General features: G+C 28.2%; 1 protein-coding gene and 1 long non-coding RNA gene across 2 annotated transcripts; one reads left to right on the top strand and one right to left on the bottom strand.

The window, feature by feature from the left end:
• Window positions 1-3137: 3137 nt before the first annotated feature.
• Window positions 3138-7800, bottom strand: LOC112800124 (probable prolyl 4-hydroxylase 9). The gene is made up of 8 exons (XM_025842218.2): window positions 7512-7800; window positions 7272-7394; window positions 6596-6753; window positions 5754-5856; window positions 4714-4809; window positions 4084-4149; window positions 3860-3979; window positions 3138-3350 (listed from the first exon to the last, which is right to left on the bottom strand). The coding sequence occupies exons 1-8, from the start codon at window positions 7641-7643 to the stop codon at window positions 3264-3266; spliced, it is 885 nt and encodes a 294-aa protein (XP_025698003.1). The 5' UTR covers window positions 7644-7800; the 3' UTR covers window positions 3138-3263.
• Window positions 7801-12681: 4881 nt separating this feature from the next.
• On the top strand, window positions 12682-13525 carry LOC140183919 (uncharacterized). The gene is made up of 2 exons (XR_011880502.1): window positions 12682-12910; window positions 13170-13525. It is a non-coding gene; the product is annotated as an uncharacterized lncRNA (long non-coding RNA).
• The last annotated feature ends 747 nt before the right edge of the window (window positions 13526-14272 follow it).

Here is a 14272-nt window from a genome sequence, read left to right as displayed (position 1 = left end):
TAATTTTTTATTATTAATAACTCTATTGTTATTTATAATTAATTTTTTATTTATTTTATCCTTTTAGATCGAATCATCATTCTTATTATACAAAATTTTTTATAAAAAAACACAGTATATGATAGTTATAATTACAACTTTTACAAGGTCGAATAAAAAATAAAAAAATTTCATATAAAAAGAAAATAAAGTACAGTTAAGAATAAAAAAAACTCATACAAAAAAGAAACAATAAAAATTTTATAAAATCAACAATATATATTATATAAACATAAAAATTACAATAAAAAGTAAATAAAATTCATATGAATAAAACCAAATAAAAAAATAAAAGATTTTATAAACAACATAGATATAGTACAATAAATGATGAAAAAAAGAATTTATATAAAAAAATAATAAAAATACTATAAAATTAATAAAAATAAGAATTCATATTAATAATATTTGTCGTATGTGTCATGAAACCACTCATCCCAAAAGCTTAAACTGATGGGAGAAGATAACATTAATGGTTATATCTCTAACAGTACGAATAAAAAAATCAATTAAACAAAAATCAAATAAAAAAAAGACTTCATAAAAAATATACATATAAAAAATAGTTTAATAAATAATGGAAAAAAAGCTCATATAAACTAACAAGTAGTATAAACTCTAAAAATATAACATCGGAATAATAAACAATAATATAAAAATTATTTATCATATAAATAAAAAAATACAATAAAAAAACATAAAAACCAAAATATGAAGGAGAGTTATAAAAAACTAAAATATTTATCTTGATAGTGATCGAAACAAATTTGAGAATCTTGATGGAAAAAAAAATTGAAATGAAAAACTACAAAGAACTAATGTGAAAGTATATGCTTACTTGTATCTTTTTTATAGAAGATAATAAAAGGTAGGATTGGTAGAAAAAAAAATAAATTTTTTATCTAATTTTTTAATAGTAATCGGTCATAATCAACGTGAATGTAAAAGTTATAATTTTTAACTTTATGTGAATGTGAGTTTAGAGGTCAAATTAATTCTGTGTTGAGAGGTTTCAAAAGTTGCCAAACACAAAAATAAAGCATTCAAGACACTCAACTGTACTTTTTCCTTCTCCAACGTAAATTCCAAACACACCTTTTAATAAATTTACTTCAAAATACACAATAATTCCACTCATACCTCATCGTTGCTTAACATAAGTAAACTAAAACATCAAACATTAAAATTAATTCAATTAACTAATTTGATCACAACATTCAATTTACAATATTAAACCCTAACAAAACTACCAGTTTTAGTTATGATGTAACTTCATTGTTCTTGAACATATAAATCTTTAAACAACTTTTAGAATAAAACAACTCCTCATGTTAAACTCCGACTCCAAAATAAATAATTAATTACACATAAAAAATTAACTGCACAATAAATCACCATACGTTTCATTCTATTTATTGAAAGCTCTTTAATTCACATCAACATTATTACACCTATCATAACCAAAAAAATAAAATTTTTCATGCATTCGAATATAACAGCCCATGTTCTCATAATGAACTACTTTTTACTCATTAGCTCAAAATACATAATGGCTCAGCTCATTTTGTAGAACGGCTAACGTAAATCCCAACAAAGAGCCAGCTTATTGAAGGCTAGGATAATAATAATAAGCTATAAATTAAGCACTAGACAAATAAATAGACACACTGATCACTTGCACTGCGCACACTTGTTTTATTAATATTACAAAACAAAACTATTCCATCAAATCAACACCATTAACATAATTTAAATTAAATTTGTATACTACAGAAGATTGGAACAGAAAATTTTTATATTTATACAGTGGTATACGTGATAACCTTTCTATAATTATATATAGATAAGACTATAAATCTACAAGCAGGGACAGACCTACACTTACAAAGGAAGGGGCATTTGCCCCACAATTTAAAAAAAAATTAATACTTATATGTTTGTTTCAAAATAAAATATAAATAACTTTTTTTTATATTTTATGTTAAAAAAATATTTTGTTAAACTTAACATATAATAATAATTATATTGTTAAATTTAATTTAATATAAAAAATAAATAAATAAATTTAAAAAATAATGATAATAATTTCATTATATTAGTTAATTAATTAATAATTAAATTGAGACTTGATTTTTTAATTAAATACAATTTAAATTATTAGTAACTTTTTAAAAATTATTTAAGATAGAAAAATATATTATTTATATATTAATATATTATAATTATTTTGATTAAAAAATTTATTTATACTATAAAGACTATAAAAAGTGAACTTGATAATTAAATATGAGATAATAAAAAATAAAATATTGTTTAAGAACATATATAGAAAAATGATATTTAGTCATGTTAAAAATAAAAAACAGTCATTATAATTTTTTTTTGTTATTTTGAATATTATACTGTGTGTACAAAATTATATTTTTATTATTTTAAATATTATAATAATTGATTGTATGTATATGTCTAGTTCTTATCAATATGTATAGATAGTTCTAACTTAAAATTTTAAATATAACTAAACCAATTTAGATTGGTCAAGTGATCAGCTTAGTCGTTCGCTTAAGTAAGTATTGGGAGTTTGAATTCTATCGTGTATGTGTGGCAATTCATTGCTAGCCAATTGCAGACTCTTAAATGAAATTCAAGTTCAGGACGGATTAGTCCTTAACTTGTTGGGTATTATGGGAAGTAAAAAAAAACATCTATACCTAAATTTTATTATATTTTTGCCCCCACTATTAAATTTTTCTGGTCCATCACTGTCTACAACCCTTCTGAATTTCATAAAGATTGGGTAAAGAGCATGAAATGATGACAGTTATGTCTTGAAAACCCTTTTTCTTCGTACTTTAAAAAATAAAAAATGGAAGTTGCTGTTTTCACTTATCAAGTGACATAGATTCTTATTATTCCTGTGTTTTAAGAAGGTTTCCAGTAAGTTTCATATCATGTTATGCATGACATCAATTTTTTTACCCCCTATTTAAATCATGTGAAGAAGGTGAAAGGTGGAGGCCACTACGGCTGATGACCAACTAATCATGTATGCTGCATGCATGACACCAAATTTTACACTATCATGCAATTTCAGCATCTGACCAAAATTTTTCCCTTCATTATTCATTTGATCATAAAAGTCAAATTGTACGGCATACATGTAGATATTACAGAAGATATAAGAGGCAGGAGAGTAGAACGATCAATTTATTAAGAGTTTGAACCTAATCATACTGTTCTTGATCCCTTACCCACTTTGTAGCTACCCACTTCTCCCCTTTTATCACAGGGCAGCTCCCATGGAGCGATGTCTGTCAAATAATAAGATAAATGAGTCAAAACAATTGGAATTCAGTTTACACAACACACATTATCAACATGACAAGAAAACTGACACAAAGCATAACCATCTTTTTATTTGGTAACCTCATGAAACGCGTTGATAACTGTTGAGTGAGGAAAATTTACTTGCTAAGCAGGTTTTTTGCCACCTAAGCTGAATTTTTATCTAAAATATAACTAAATGAAATTATTGTAGATTCAAGATTCGTCATTGCTTGATGAGTCGCTAAGACTCTAAGAGTGTGTTGAGTTGTCTAGTTGTAGAAAACGGGAAGGGCTTGAACTGTAAACCTTAGTCCATTTCACATTTCAAACTCTTCCCTTTCTTCCATTTCCCTCCAAAATAAAAACTTGCAAACATATTCTAAAGAGACATGATGAGTTTAGAACCTATATTCACATTATGTTTTTGGGTTGTTGATTTAGCTTTTAACCAGATGGCAGCTAAATAAGTTAAAACTGGTGAGATAGTACCTACCGGATCTATTGTACCATTAGGGAACAATGAATAAAATAGTAGCCCATCGCCCTGGCGTGGCCTTACTTTTAGACCAATGCAGCTCTCGTAACTGTAGCTACCATCCATGTTGGAGCCATTCTGCAGAATAATAATGCCAAACTACCGGTGAAAAAAAAAAAAAACAAATGCGAGTCATGTGAATCGAGATCCAATGGCAATAGTCATTCCATAATAACTATTACCTCAAATGGGAACATTGTCTCGCCACCTTCCTGAACATCAGTTAAATACAACAAAAATGAAGCCACCTGCAGAGTTAACCAAAGCTGACATAAGAAACAAATTCATTAAAAGCATGTTTTAATTAGGTTAGCTTTGTAGGCAACACAACTTATAATTCGCTATGCTATGGATATAGCTTTATTTTTGTACAAGTGTATGACAACTGAATGAAAGCATACATGCTGTAACACTAGTTGATAGAAAGAGTAAATAATTTTGGTTCTCCAGAACTAATAAGACTTCACGTGATCCTCTATTTACAGATGACATCAAAATGGTGTTCTTGTTTTCTTTTACAAGGCTTCAGCTTAACCATACTACATTGGTCATTTGATGATACAACCAATGCCAGCCATCTCATCATTTTAAGGAACAATGGTGGAACTTTGTTGACCACTTTCAGGACACAAGTTGATAATGTAAGACCCTTTGATTTGGGCAAAGTTCAAGAGCTAAAGGTGTAAAGAAAGCAAACTACTAAGAAAACAAAGTATGATACTTGTAAAAGTAATTCAAGATGAATTAAGAGCATTCACAGAGAGTGTTGCACCAAATTTCAAGTATAAGCATGTTGAAAACTTCAGACATACCCTTTGGCTTTTTTGTGGGCCATATTCAGAGGGATTGAACGCATCATAATGAGAATTATATCTCTGCCCGATCTCATAGCGTAAGATATTAAATGCCTGAAACATGGTGATTCCCCAGACAATTTAAAATCACCCTGAAAATGAGAGAGGTTTACAGATTCAACAAAATCATAATGCACCTGAGTTATAGATAACATAGAGATCAGGAAAAAACTCAAAAATATTAAATAGTTTAAGCACAAAAAACCATAGGTCTAGATGTGATTAGACTTGCTTTCTTCTTCTGTGAAAAACAAAATATAACATTATGGTTAACTAAAAATTTAGATCAACAGCTACACCACCTAGCCCAGACAGGATTTTGGATTAGACTTATTGAAGTGAGAAGTTTTAAAAATCAAGGTAGGTGAAGCTTGTCAACGACTTTGTTCCTGCCATAGAAATGCCATTGGTAGGTTAGGTTGAAAACATGGAAGACAGCAGAGAAAAATAGTTGGAACATAACAGCAACATGGGGATGCTACTCTGCGGTGTTATATATGAACACAGAAGGCGCAATCCCATGTCAGGGTAAGCGGTAACACATGTTAACAACATTTGCATCAGAATACCAAAAACATAAAATAAAAATAAAAACAAAAAAATCATGCGTGAAATATCGTAATCAATAGAATTTCTCACCAATCACAAGAAACAATTTACCTTTAAATGGTGTAAATTGAGAAAGCCATTCTCTGAATTTCCCTCATTACCCCAACCTCATTACTGTTCTATAATATTTATTGAATTAACAAAAGTTGAACCATTTTACCCTAGATTTATTTCACTTGCATCACATAAGTAATGGATAAGTTTCTGGATTTGCTACAAACAGAAAATCAGTATTCTAAGACCTGTTATCGTAGATTGAAATTCCCAAAAGGAAAGAAAAAAGCATTTTAATAAAACAATAAAACGTGAGAAAAATAATTTCATCACCATTACAGAATTTTCTAAAATTTCTTTTATGCAATATGGACAAAGCTTAAAAGAGATGTTACCTCTCCATGAGACCTGGGAATCATCGTTGCTCTAGCAATTTTCTCTTCAATTACCTCTAAAGTCCCAGTTTTATCCTCAGAAGCACTAATAAACACGCCAGAGCTGTTTATCAGAAAGAACATTATTAGACACAAAACCATTTATTGCAACCTATCAACTTAAGAGAAATTATTTATGATATAGTAACAAAGCCTCTCTATGATCAATGGTCTAAGAGTCAACAGTTGTGGTCTCCCATTCTTCTAAATATATGCTAATTGTCAAGGTATCAAACTAAGCTTTTGGAGAGATGGTTTACAACAAAGTTCAATAACTTCTATGACCAAATGGTGTATACTATAAAGTTCAACCCTTATTTTCCCCATTCTTCTTGATACATGTTAAACTTCAGCACAAGGAAAAATGTGCTTCTTCATGATCCATGCGTTAATCCAAAGAGACTTCTGCATGTGGAGGCATGTTAAGATATAAAAACATTTTTTGCCTTTACTTAAAAACTTAAGCCTTTGGGAAGATAGTTTATGACAATAAATTTCAGCTCAAGATAAAGAAAGGCCTCTCATTCTCCTCGTTTCCAGGTCACTAAGCTTTTTTGCACAGGTGAATGTAAGTCCCTCTACCTTAGAACTTACAACATAAGCTTTTAGAAGAAATGATTTGGCATGATATGACATTAAGTAACTAGATGATCAAATGTCCATAAACTATTTTAGGAGATCATAACCAAAATCACTCACCAGAATATTTTCCAGTTTATGACAGAAGTAAAGCTAACTATTGTATTTCGTCCGTTTGTAAGGAAATCATAGAGTTAAGTATTAGACAGTGACCTACACGCTACCTTGTTCTAATTCCCTTGGTATTCTCCTCCGTTTCTCCCTTGCGCAATGCCAAGGTTGATGGTTTGAGGCCTGCCTTTGCAATATCAACTATACTTTCACATTGTTCCGCAGTTGCAAAATTTGGAAAATACAGAGCTCGAGGTTGCCAGCTCAAAACCTAGCAAACAAAAGAGAAATTTATTTTCTTTTACGTAAAAAGACATTTTTTTGAGAGTCAATACAAAAGGACTAACTTCATAGTTATGGATATGATGCAGACTCGGAATATATCACAATCTCTTGAACAAAGAGCAGAGATAATTTGAGTCAACCTGCCATTAAACAATCTCAAGCGTAACGCTGACCAAAGTCAAATAACATCATACCAATGCCTAGAATTCAAAATTCAAGCAAAACTAATCTAGAAAACTAGAATTGCAATTCCACAAACTTATTTCATACAAGCTATACCAATTGAAAAACAAGGCCTAAAAGGAAACATGCCATTCCCACAGAAAAAAAAAAAAATCGCTGTAACCATGAAATTCAAATCTCAAATACAAACAAGTTCACCTAATCAAGCAACTCCACGACTTTGAACAAAACAGGCAAGGAATTAAAAAACAGAAATAAAAATAAAATTGAATCACTGGCAACAAGTTCAGTTAAGGATCTGAGTGAAACAAAACTGCGCACCTGAAAAGGAATCGATGTAATGGAATCGTCACCGGACTCTCCCGCCAGCAACAGATTGTATTCCGTCTCCTCCTTCGTAGATTCTAGAAGCCTCGGTCCCGGCCTCATGCCATGTCCATCGTCCTGCGAATTCTCAACAATCGATTACTTTATTATTATTATTATTATTATTATTATTATTATTATTATTATTATTATTATTATTATTGTTGATAAAAAAATGGAAGAAAATGAGTTGACCTGAGAGTGAAAGAAGAGAGCAGAACCGAAGAATCCAGCGAGGAAGAAGAAGATGCAAATGAGGAAGACGTAAGGAAAACCCAGCTTGTTCGTTCTCAAGCTCCAGTTTCCTTTCACCGTTTTCACTTTCATTGTTTTTTGTTCCTGGTTTCTCCTTGCTTGTTCTGAAGCCTGTTATAGTGTCTGTGTGCTACTGGGTCAATTTTTAGTTTTTTACATACCAACAGCGGTCATTTAACGGAAACTCTTATGACAAAAAAAAAATAGAAAGACAAATCGATCCTGGCGGAACATTTAAATCCTTGACAGACCTCTTTAAAATTTGCATATATTTGAATATAATTTGTCTAATTTTAAAAAAATTTTATATGTAAATTTATATCAATTAGATCAGCACAAGAAAAAATAAGTTTAATTTTTCTATTGAATCTAACATACTCAAATAAATAAGAAAAATTGATATGTCCAAATTTTAAAAAAATTAAGAACTTAAATATATTTTTAAATTATCAAAAATTTAAATATCTATAAATTAAAAAATCAAAGACATATTTATTCCTTTTAACAAAAAACACTCTTATAGCCGAGCAAATTTTTAATAATTTTTGTCCGCATTTAATAGCCATAAATACCAAATTATCGCCCACAAATAAATTTTATTAATTGATATCTATAAATTGAATATAAATTATATTTGTATATTGACTCAAATGTGTAAACTCTATTAATTTATATGTATAGATATAGAAGTAAATTCTAATTTATCCTCTTTTAAATAAATGATAAGTTATCCTCTATAATAAATTTAATAGTTATTAGATAAAATTAATTAGAGTTATGGTATACATACAAGTTTTTTTATCTTACAAGTTGGACCAAATCTAATAAAAATTATACTCACCCATTGAAGAGTGATAACATGCGTGTTATTCAACCGTTTCCAAAGCGCGCTCTCACTCATCATTATGAAAGACGTTTCTTTTTCTTCGTATTTCTCTTTCTCCTCCTCTTCCTTCTTCTTCTCCTTCTTCTTTGCGTTTCTCCTCCTTTTTCTTCGCGTGTTTCATCTTCGTTGTTTTTTTTATTACTGTTGTTGTTGCTGCATTTTTTTCTTCCTCCTCTTTCTATTGATTTTTTAACATTATGTATTTTTTTTCTTTGTTTAATTTTTCTTCTAAGAAAAATTATAAGAAAATGAAATAAGAATATGAGGAAGAAGAAGCAGTAGAAGATGAAGAGGAAGAAAATGAAGAATTTTGAATTATGCAGAACTTATCAGAATAAAAATACACCCAAAATTTCTTAAAATACATCCAAATATCTTCGTGTTACACCAAAATATCTTTATGTTACACCCAAATTTGCTGTAAATACAGAAAATATTTTCTCTAATGCTGAATTTTTTTCTTCTTCTTTTTTTCCTTATTTCTTTCTTTCTTTTAGTTAAATGAATGTAAGTTCATCCTCTTCCAAGTAATTTTACAGTATTATATGTTTCTTTTTCTTCTTTGTTTAATTTTTTTTAGTTTTATTGTTGTTAAGAGAGTAAAACAAGAAGAAACTTGAAGCGGTAAATTAAAAAAGAAAAGATGAATAAAAAGAAGAAAAAGATGATGGTAATGATGATAAAAAAAAAAAAAGAAACAGCAGTAGAAGATGAGAAAGAAAAAGAGGAAGAATTTTGAATTATGCAGAACTTATCAGAATAAAAATACACCCAAAATTTCTTAAAATACATCCAAATATTTTCGTGTTACACCCAAATATTTTCGTGCTACACCCAAATTTGTTGCAAATACAAAAAAATGTTTTCTCTAATGTTATATTTTTTCTTCTGAATTGAACCACACCTCAGCCACTTGATTAGATTTAAAACAATAATCAATTTTGTTATGGTTCAATTAACAATCTGAACTTGAATTATTTATTATCTTCAACAATGAGATAACTGATGATAGAGGAGAAAGAGAAAAAGAAAAGAGGAAAAGAAATTCCAATGAAAAAAGGAGGAGGAGGAGGAGGAGGTGGTGGTGGTGGTGGTGGTATTGATGACGACGATAACAAGAGAGAAAAATGAAGAAGAAGAGGCACGGAGAAAAACGTAAAAACACGTGAATATAAATGACTTGTATGGAAAAACGTATGAATATAAATGACTTATATGAAAAAAAACGCTTATCCGTGGAGAATAATTCAATTAATTATATCATCGAATTAATTAATATTAACTCTTAATTTAGCTTGAATTTTGACAAAGAAACTAATTTATTGCAATAAACCAATTTTTAAACTTTATACCTATAAAATCGCACAATTTTTATATTAATTCCATTAACATTTATATAATTCACCCTATTTTAAAATTTTGTGATTTGGCCTTTTGATTTTTCTTTTCGTTTGTTCTTTTTAGCTTTTTAGTTTTTTTTTAATTGTTCTCTATGAAAAACAATCACTTTTTTTATTTATCCTGTTTGTGTGTCGGATATATTTTAAACACGATATTTTTTGATACTCGTTAGACATATATATTTTTTGTGTCTAATTATATCTTAATAAAAAAATTTTAAACATGTTTAGACATACCTAAATACCATTATGTGTTAAAGTGTCCAATTTTATTTTTAACATATATTCTTAAAATAAATTTAAAAATAATATATATTATTAATTATTAAAATAAAATATTTTAAATACTTATATAATTAAAAATATTAAAAATAATTAAAAAATAAATTTATATTTTAATATTAATAAAATATAAAAATATTATTATAATTTATTTAAAAATATTTTATATTTAAATATATAATATCTATATTTTATAAAAAATTTAAATTTATGTCCATATATTTCGTACCATATTATATCCTGGGTCCATCCTAAAATATACTTAAATCGTAGACTCGTGACTCGTGAGTTGCTTATTCATTGGATTCGTTTTTTTTTTTTTCTGACTTAAGGATTCAGAGAGAGAATATATCATTCTAAATCTGTCCAATGTCTCAATCTTTTATTAGACTTGTTATTAGTTTAGACTCGGTGCATGTGTGTACATTGCACTAGTTTTGTCGTTTAGTTGATATTCTATTGTGCACCTGTCCTCTTACTACTTGCTGTGTTGTACCCTTTGTCTCCCGAGTGTAGTATTCGTGACACCATGATGAAAAATTGAAAACTTTATAGTGCCTAAAAATTGTTACAGCATAACATTGTCCAAGTCGATAAGAGAAAGGATGTCGCTAACGATTGCTTTAATTTGGTATGAGGTAATTTGTCTACTCTAAGTCATTATCAATTTCTATAATTAAATTATTTGGGTCTAGTAGTTTGCTCTCTTTGCTAAATTATTATTCTGAGAGTTATTTAAAATTGAATTGTTTTTAAATTTGGACATAAAATTTAGATTTTTTCTGAAACAGCATTTAATTTATATTAGTATTAAAGTATCGTCATTTGAATTTTTCAGGAGTGAAAGGTGATATCTGCGAGAGATTCCGATACTTAAATTAGCAAGGAGTTTAAATAAATTTTTTAATAAATTAGACTCTAAATATACCTAAATGAAAAACTACATCAAGATATTTACATGACACAACCTATAAGATTTAAACAAAAATCTTCTAAGTTGGTGTGAAAACTAAATAAAAACCTTTATAGCTTGAAACAAGCACCACATGAACGGTTTATAAAATTAAGTAAAACCCTTTTTTCTTTTGATTTTAAATCAACTAAATCTGAGACTTCTTTCTTTGTTAAACATGATTCTACTTGCATTATGTTTTTATTATGCTATGTTTGTGACATTATATTGACTGGAAGTGATCCTACTGCTGTTTCTAACATGATTCGACAGTTTTATAGTATTTTTTTTCACTAAAAGACCTTGGCAGTTTACACTATCTTCTGGGGTGTAGAATTTTATCAAACTAGAGTTGGATAATTTCACTTACCCCAAATTAGATACATTACTAGTCTATTGTCAAAGGTTGGCATGACTAGGGCAGCCCCAATGCAACCCCATGATTTTCTCACTACAACTACTTGGTTCTGGATTTAAAAATTTTTGATAATTCTATCCTTGTACAGATCAATGGTTGGGGCCTTACAATATGTTATCATAACCAGATTTGAGCTATCCTTTATTGTTTGCAAAATTAGCCCATACATGCACAATCCCCTATTATCGTAATGGAAGGCAGTAAAACACATAATGCGTTATCTACAGGGAACCAAGGATCATAGTTTAATATTCAATAAGTATAATGACTTTTGAATCTATGGTTTCTCGGATTCAGATTGGGTTACGGACCTAGATATGATTGTAAGTCAGTTTTGGGTTATTGTATTTATCTTGGTATGAACTTGATTTCTTGGTGTTGTAGAAAATAAGTCACTATATCAAGGTCCTCTACGGAAGCAGAATTCCAAAGTTTAGCTGCTTGTGAGGGAGAAATTTATTGGATTAAAAACTTGCTTTTGAAACTCAATGTTAAACTAAGGACAGCACCTACAACATTTTTAAAATCATGTCATGTCAGTTTTATTATAAAGTGTAAAATTTAACTTTTATATAATAAAATAGATAATAAAAATAAAATTCACACTATCTAATAACAATATTAAAATTAATTCCTTATAAAAAAAGTGACAAAATCAACTTAAAAACATGTATAAATAATTATAACAACGAAGAAACAACAACAATAATAACAATAATAATATATTTGATGTTCATAATAAAGTAAACTATAAAGGTGTTTGCTACGGTACGATGATAAATTCATACGTACCGATATGTTTAAAATATGAACAAATAACAATAAGACATGTGGAATTTATTTTCCACGTCAGCATTTAATTTTTTCTTTTTTAAATATATAGTATATTACCACTTTTACTAAAATACCCTTTTAATTAAATAAAAATAAAAAATATTTATTTATTTAATTTTATAAAAAGACTTAAACATCTTTCCTTTATTTGATTAGACAAAAATATCCTTTTAAATTAATCAAATTTTAGAATTCAATTAACCCTAATTTTATAATTTCAAATAATTGAAACAACAAAACAAAAACATATTACAAAAACAAAAAATTAAAATTGTTCTTCGTCTAGGTTAAACATATTAAAAAAAGAGAGAGAGGTTCTATAGAGAGGACAACTTGAATGAGACCGAAACCACTACCACTCGTCCACGCACCGAACATGGAAGCCATGGGAGCAATTTGGAAGATGTTTCAACCACTCCCCTTCTTCGAACTCTCCAAGACAGATGGCACAGTCTGTGTTAATCTCCTTGTGTTCTCCTCCTTCATTTACTTTGAACTGGTGCATTGGAAGAGAGCCAACAGCAGAATATCATAATTAAATACTAATTAGTATTGTGTTTGTGACAGGTACAAGGGTGTTTCTGTTGTTAACAATAAACAAAATTTAGCATCCAAAAACTAATTATTTTTGGTAAACAGAACACAAAAAAGGAACCTTTTTTAAACAAAACCAAAATCTATTGCCAATAATCAAATGCAAGATATGACATTTACATTGATTGCTGTTAACTTCATTTACATAGTGAAAAAATTAGGACTCTGGGAATGAAACTCTCAAAAATAAAAATTAATTAAGCTCATTGATGCCTTTGCCTTTTCCTTGAAGGAATTTGGAACCTAACACTAGGACTTGATGAACTCAATTGCCGTGCATTGTTCCATGATGATGATGATCCAGCAGTGCCATTAAAGTTGAGCATAAAAGCCGAACACGCCGATAGAAGATTCGAAGAACACAATAAGGATTGTGATGATGGAAGGAGCTTTGGCTGCAGCAATGAAGAATTCCCAGTGCTATATCAAGAGCAAAAGGGGAAGAGGAGAGAAGAAGATGAAGAATACTAAAATCTTTAGAGGCATGAACGAGAGGGTTTCTGAACCCAGACGAAGAATAATTTGTTTTTTGTTTTTTTAATATGTTTAACCCAGATGAAGAATAATTTTGATTTTTTGTTTTTTTAATATGTTTTTGTTTTGTTGTTTCAATTATTTGAAAATATAAAATTAGAGTTAATTGAATTCTAAAATTTGATTAATTTAAAAGGATATTTTTATCTAATCAAATAAAGGAAGGATATTTAAGTCTTTTTGTAAAATTAAATAAATAAATATTTTTTATTTTTATTTAATTAAAAGGGTATTTTAGTAAAAATGGTGATCTACTATATATTTAAAAAAGAAAAAATTAAATGCTGACGTAGAAAATAAATTCTACATGTCTTATTGTTATTTGTTCATATTTTAAACGTATCGGTACATATGAATTTATCATTGTACCGTAGCAAACACCAACTATAAACACACATTCCAAGTTTTAAAAAAATTAATGAGAGTAATTTTTTTTCCTTTTTCATTATTCTTATGTTGTTGTTGTGTTGAGTTTTGGGAGTACAGTGAGTGAAAGAACGAAGCTTTTTACTAATAATAAATTAGTGATTTACAATAATAAATTTTTGTTGCCGATAAAAATGTATTAATAAAAATTTGAATATAATATGTAATAAAAAAAGTACATTTATTAAAACGAAATAAATAAAAAATAATTTAAAGATTTATTGTATTTTTTAAAAAAGATTTGATTATTCTTTTTAAATATTACACAAATTAATTTTTTTAATAATTTTAGTATTAATTTTTTTAATAATTAAATCTTTTTAGTAGTCCTTTAAAGTTGTAACATTCTAACTATCAAAATGTCACGCTTTCGAC

Source organism: Arachis hypogaea, chromosome 1 (genome assembly GCF_003086295.3).
Source record: "Arachis hypogaea cultivar Tifrunner chromosome 1, arahy.Tifrunner.gnm2.J5K5, whole genome shotgun sequence".
Lineage (NCBI taxonomy): Eukaryota > Viridiplantae > Streptophyta > Magnoliopsida > Fabales > Fabaceae > Arachis > Arachis hypogaea.
The sequence above is the reverse complement of the archived record's forward strand: the minus strand, read 5'-3'. Positions and strand labels throughout refer to the sequence as shown.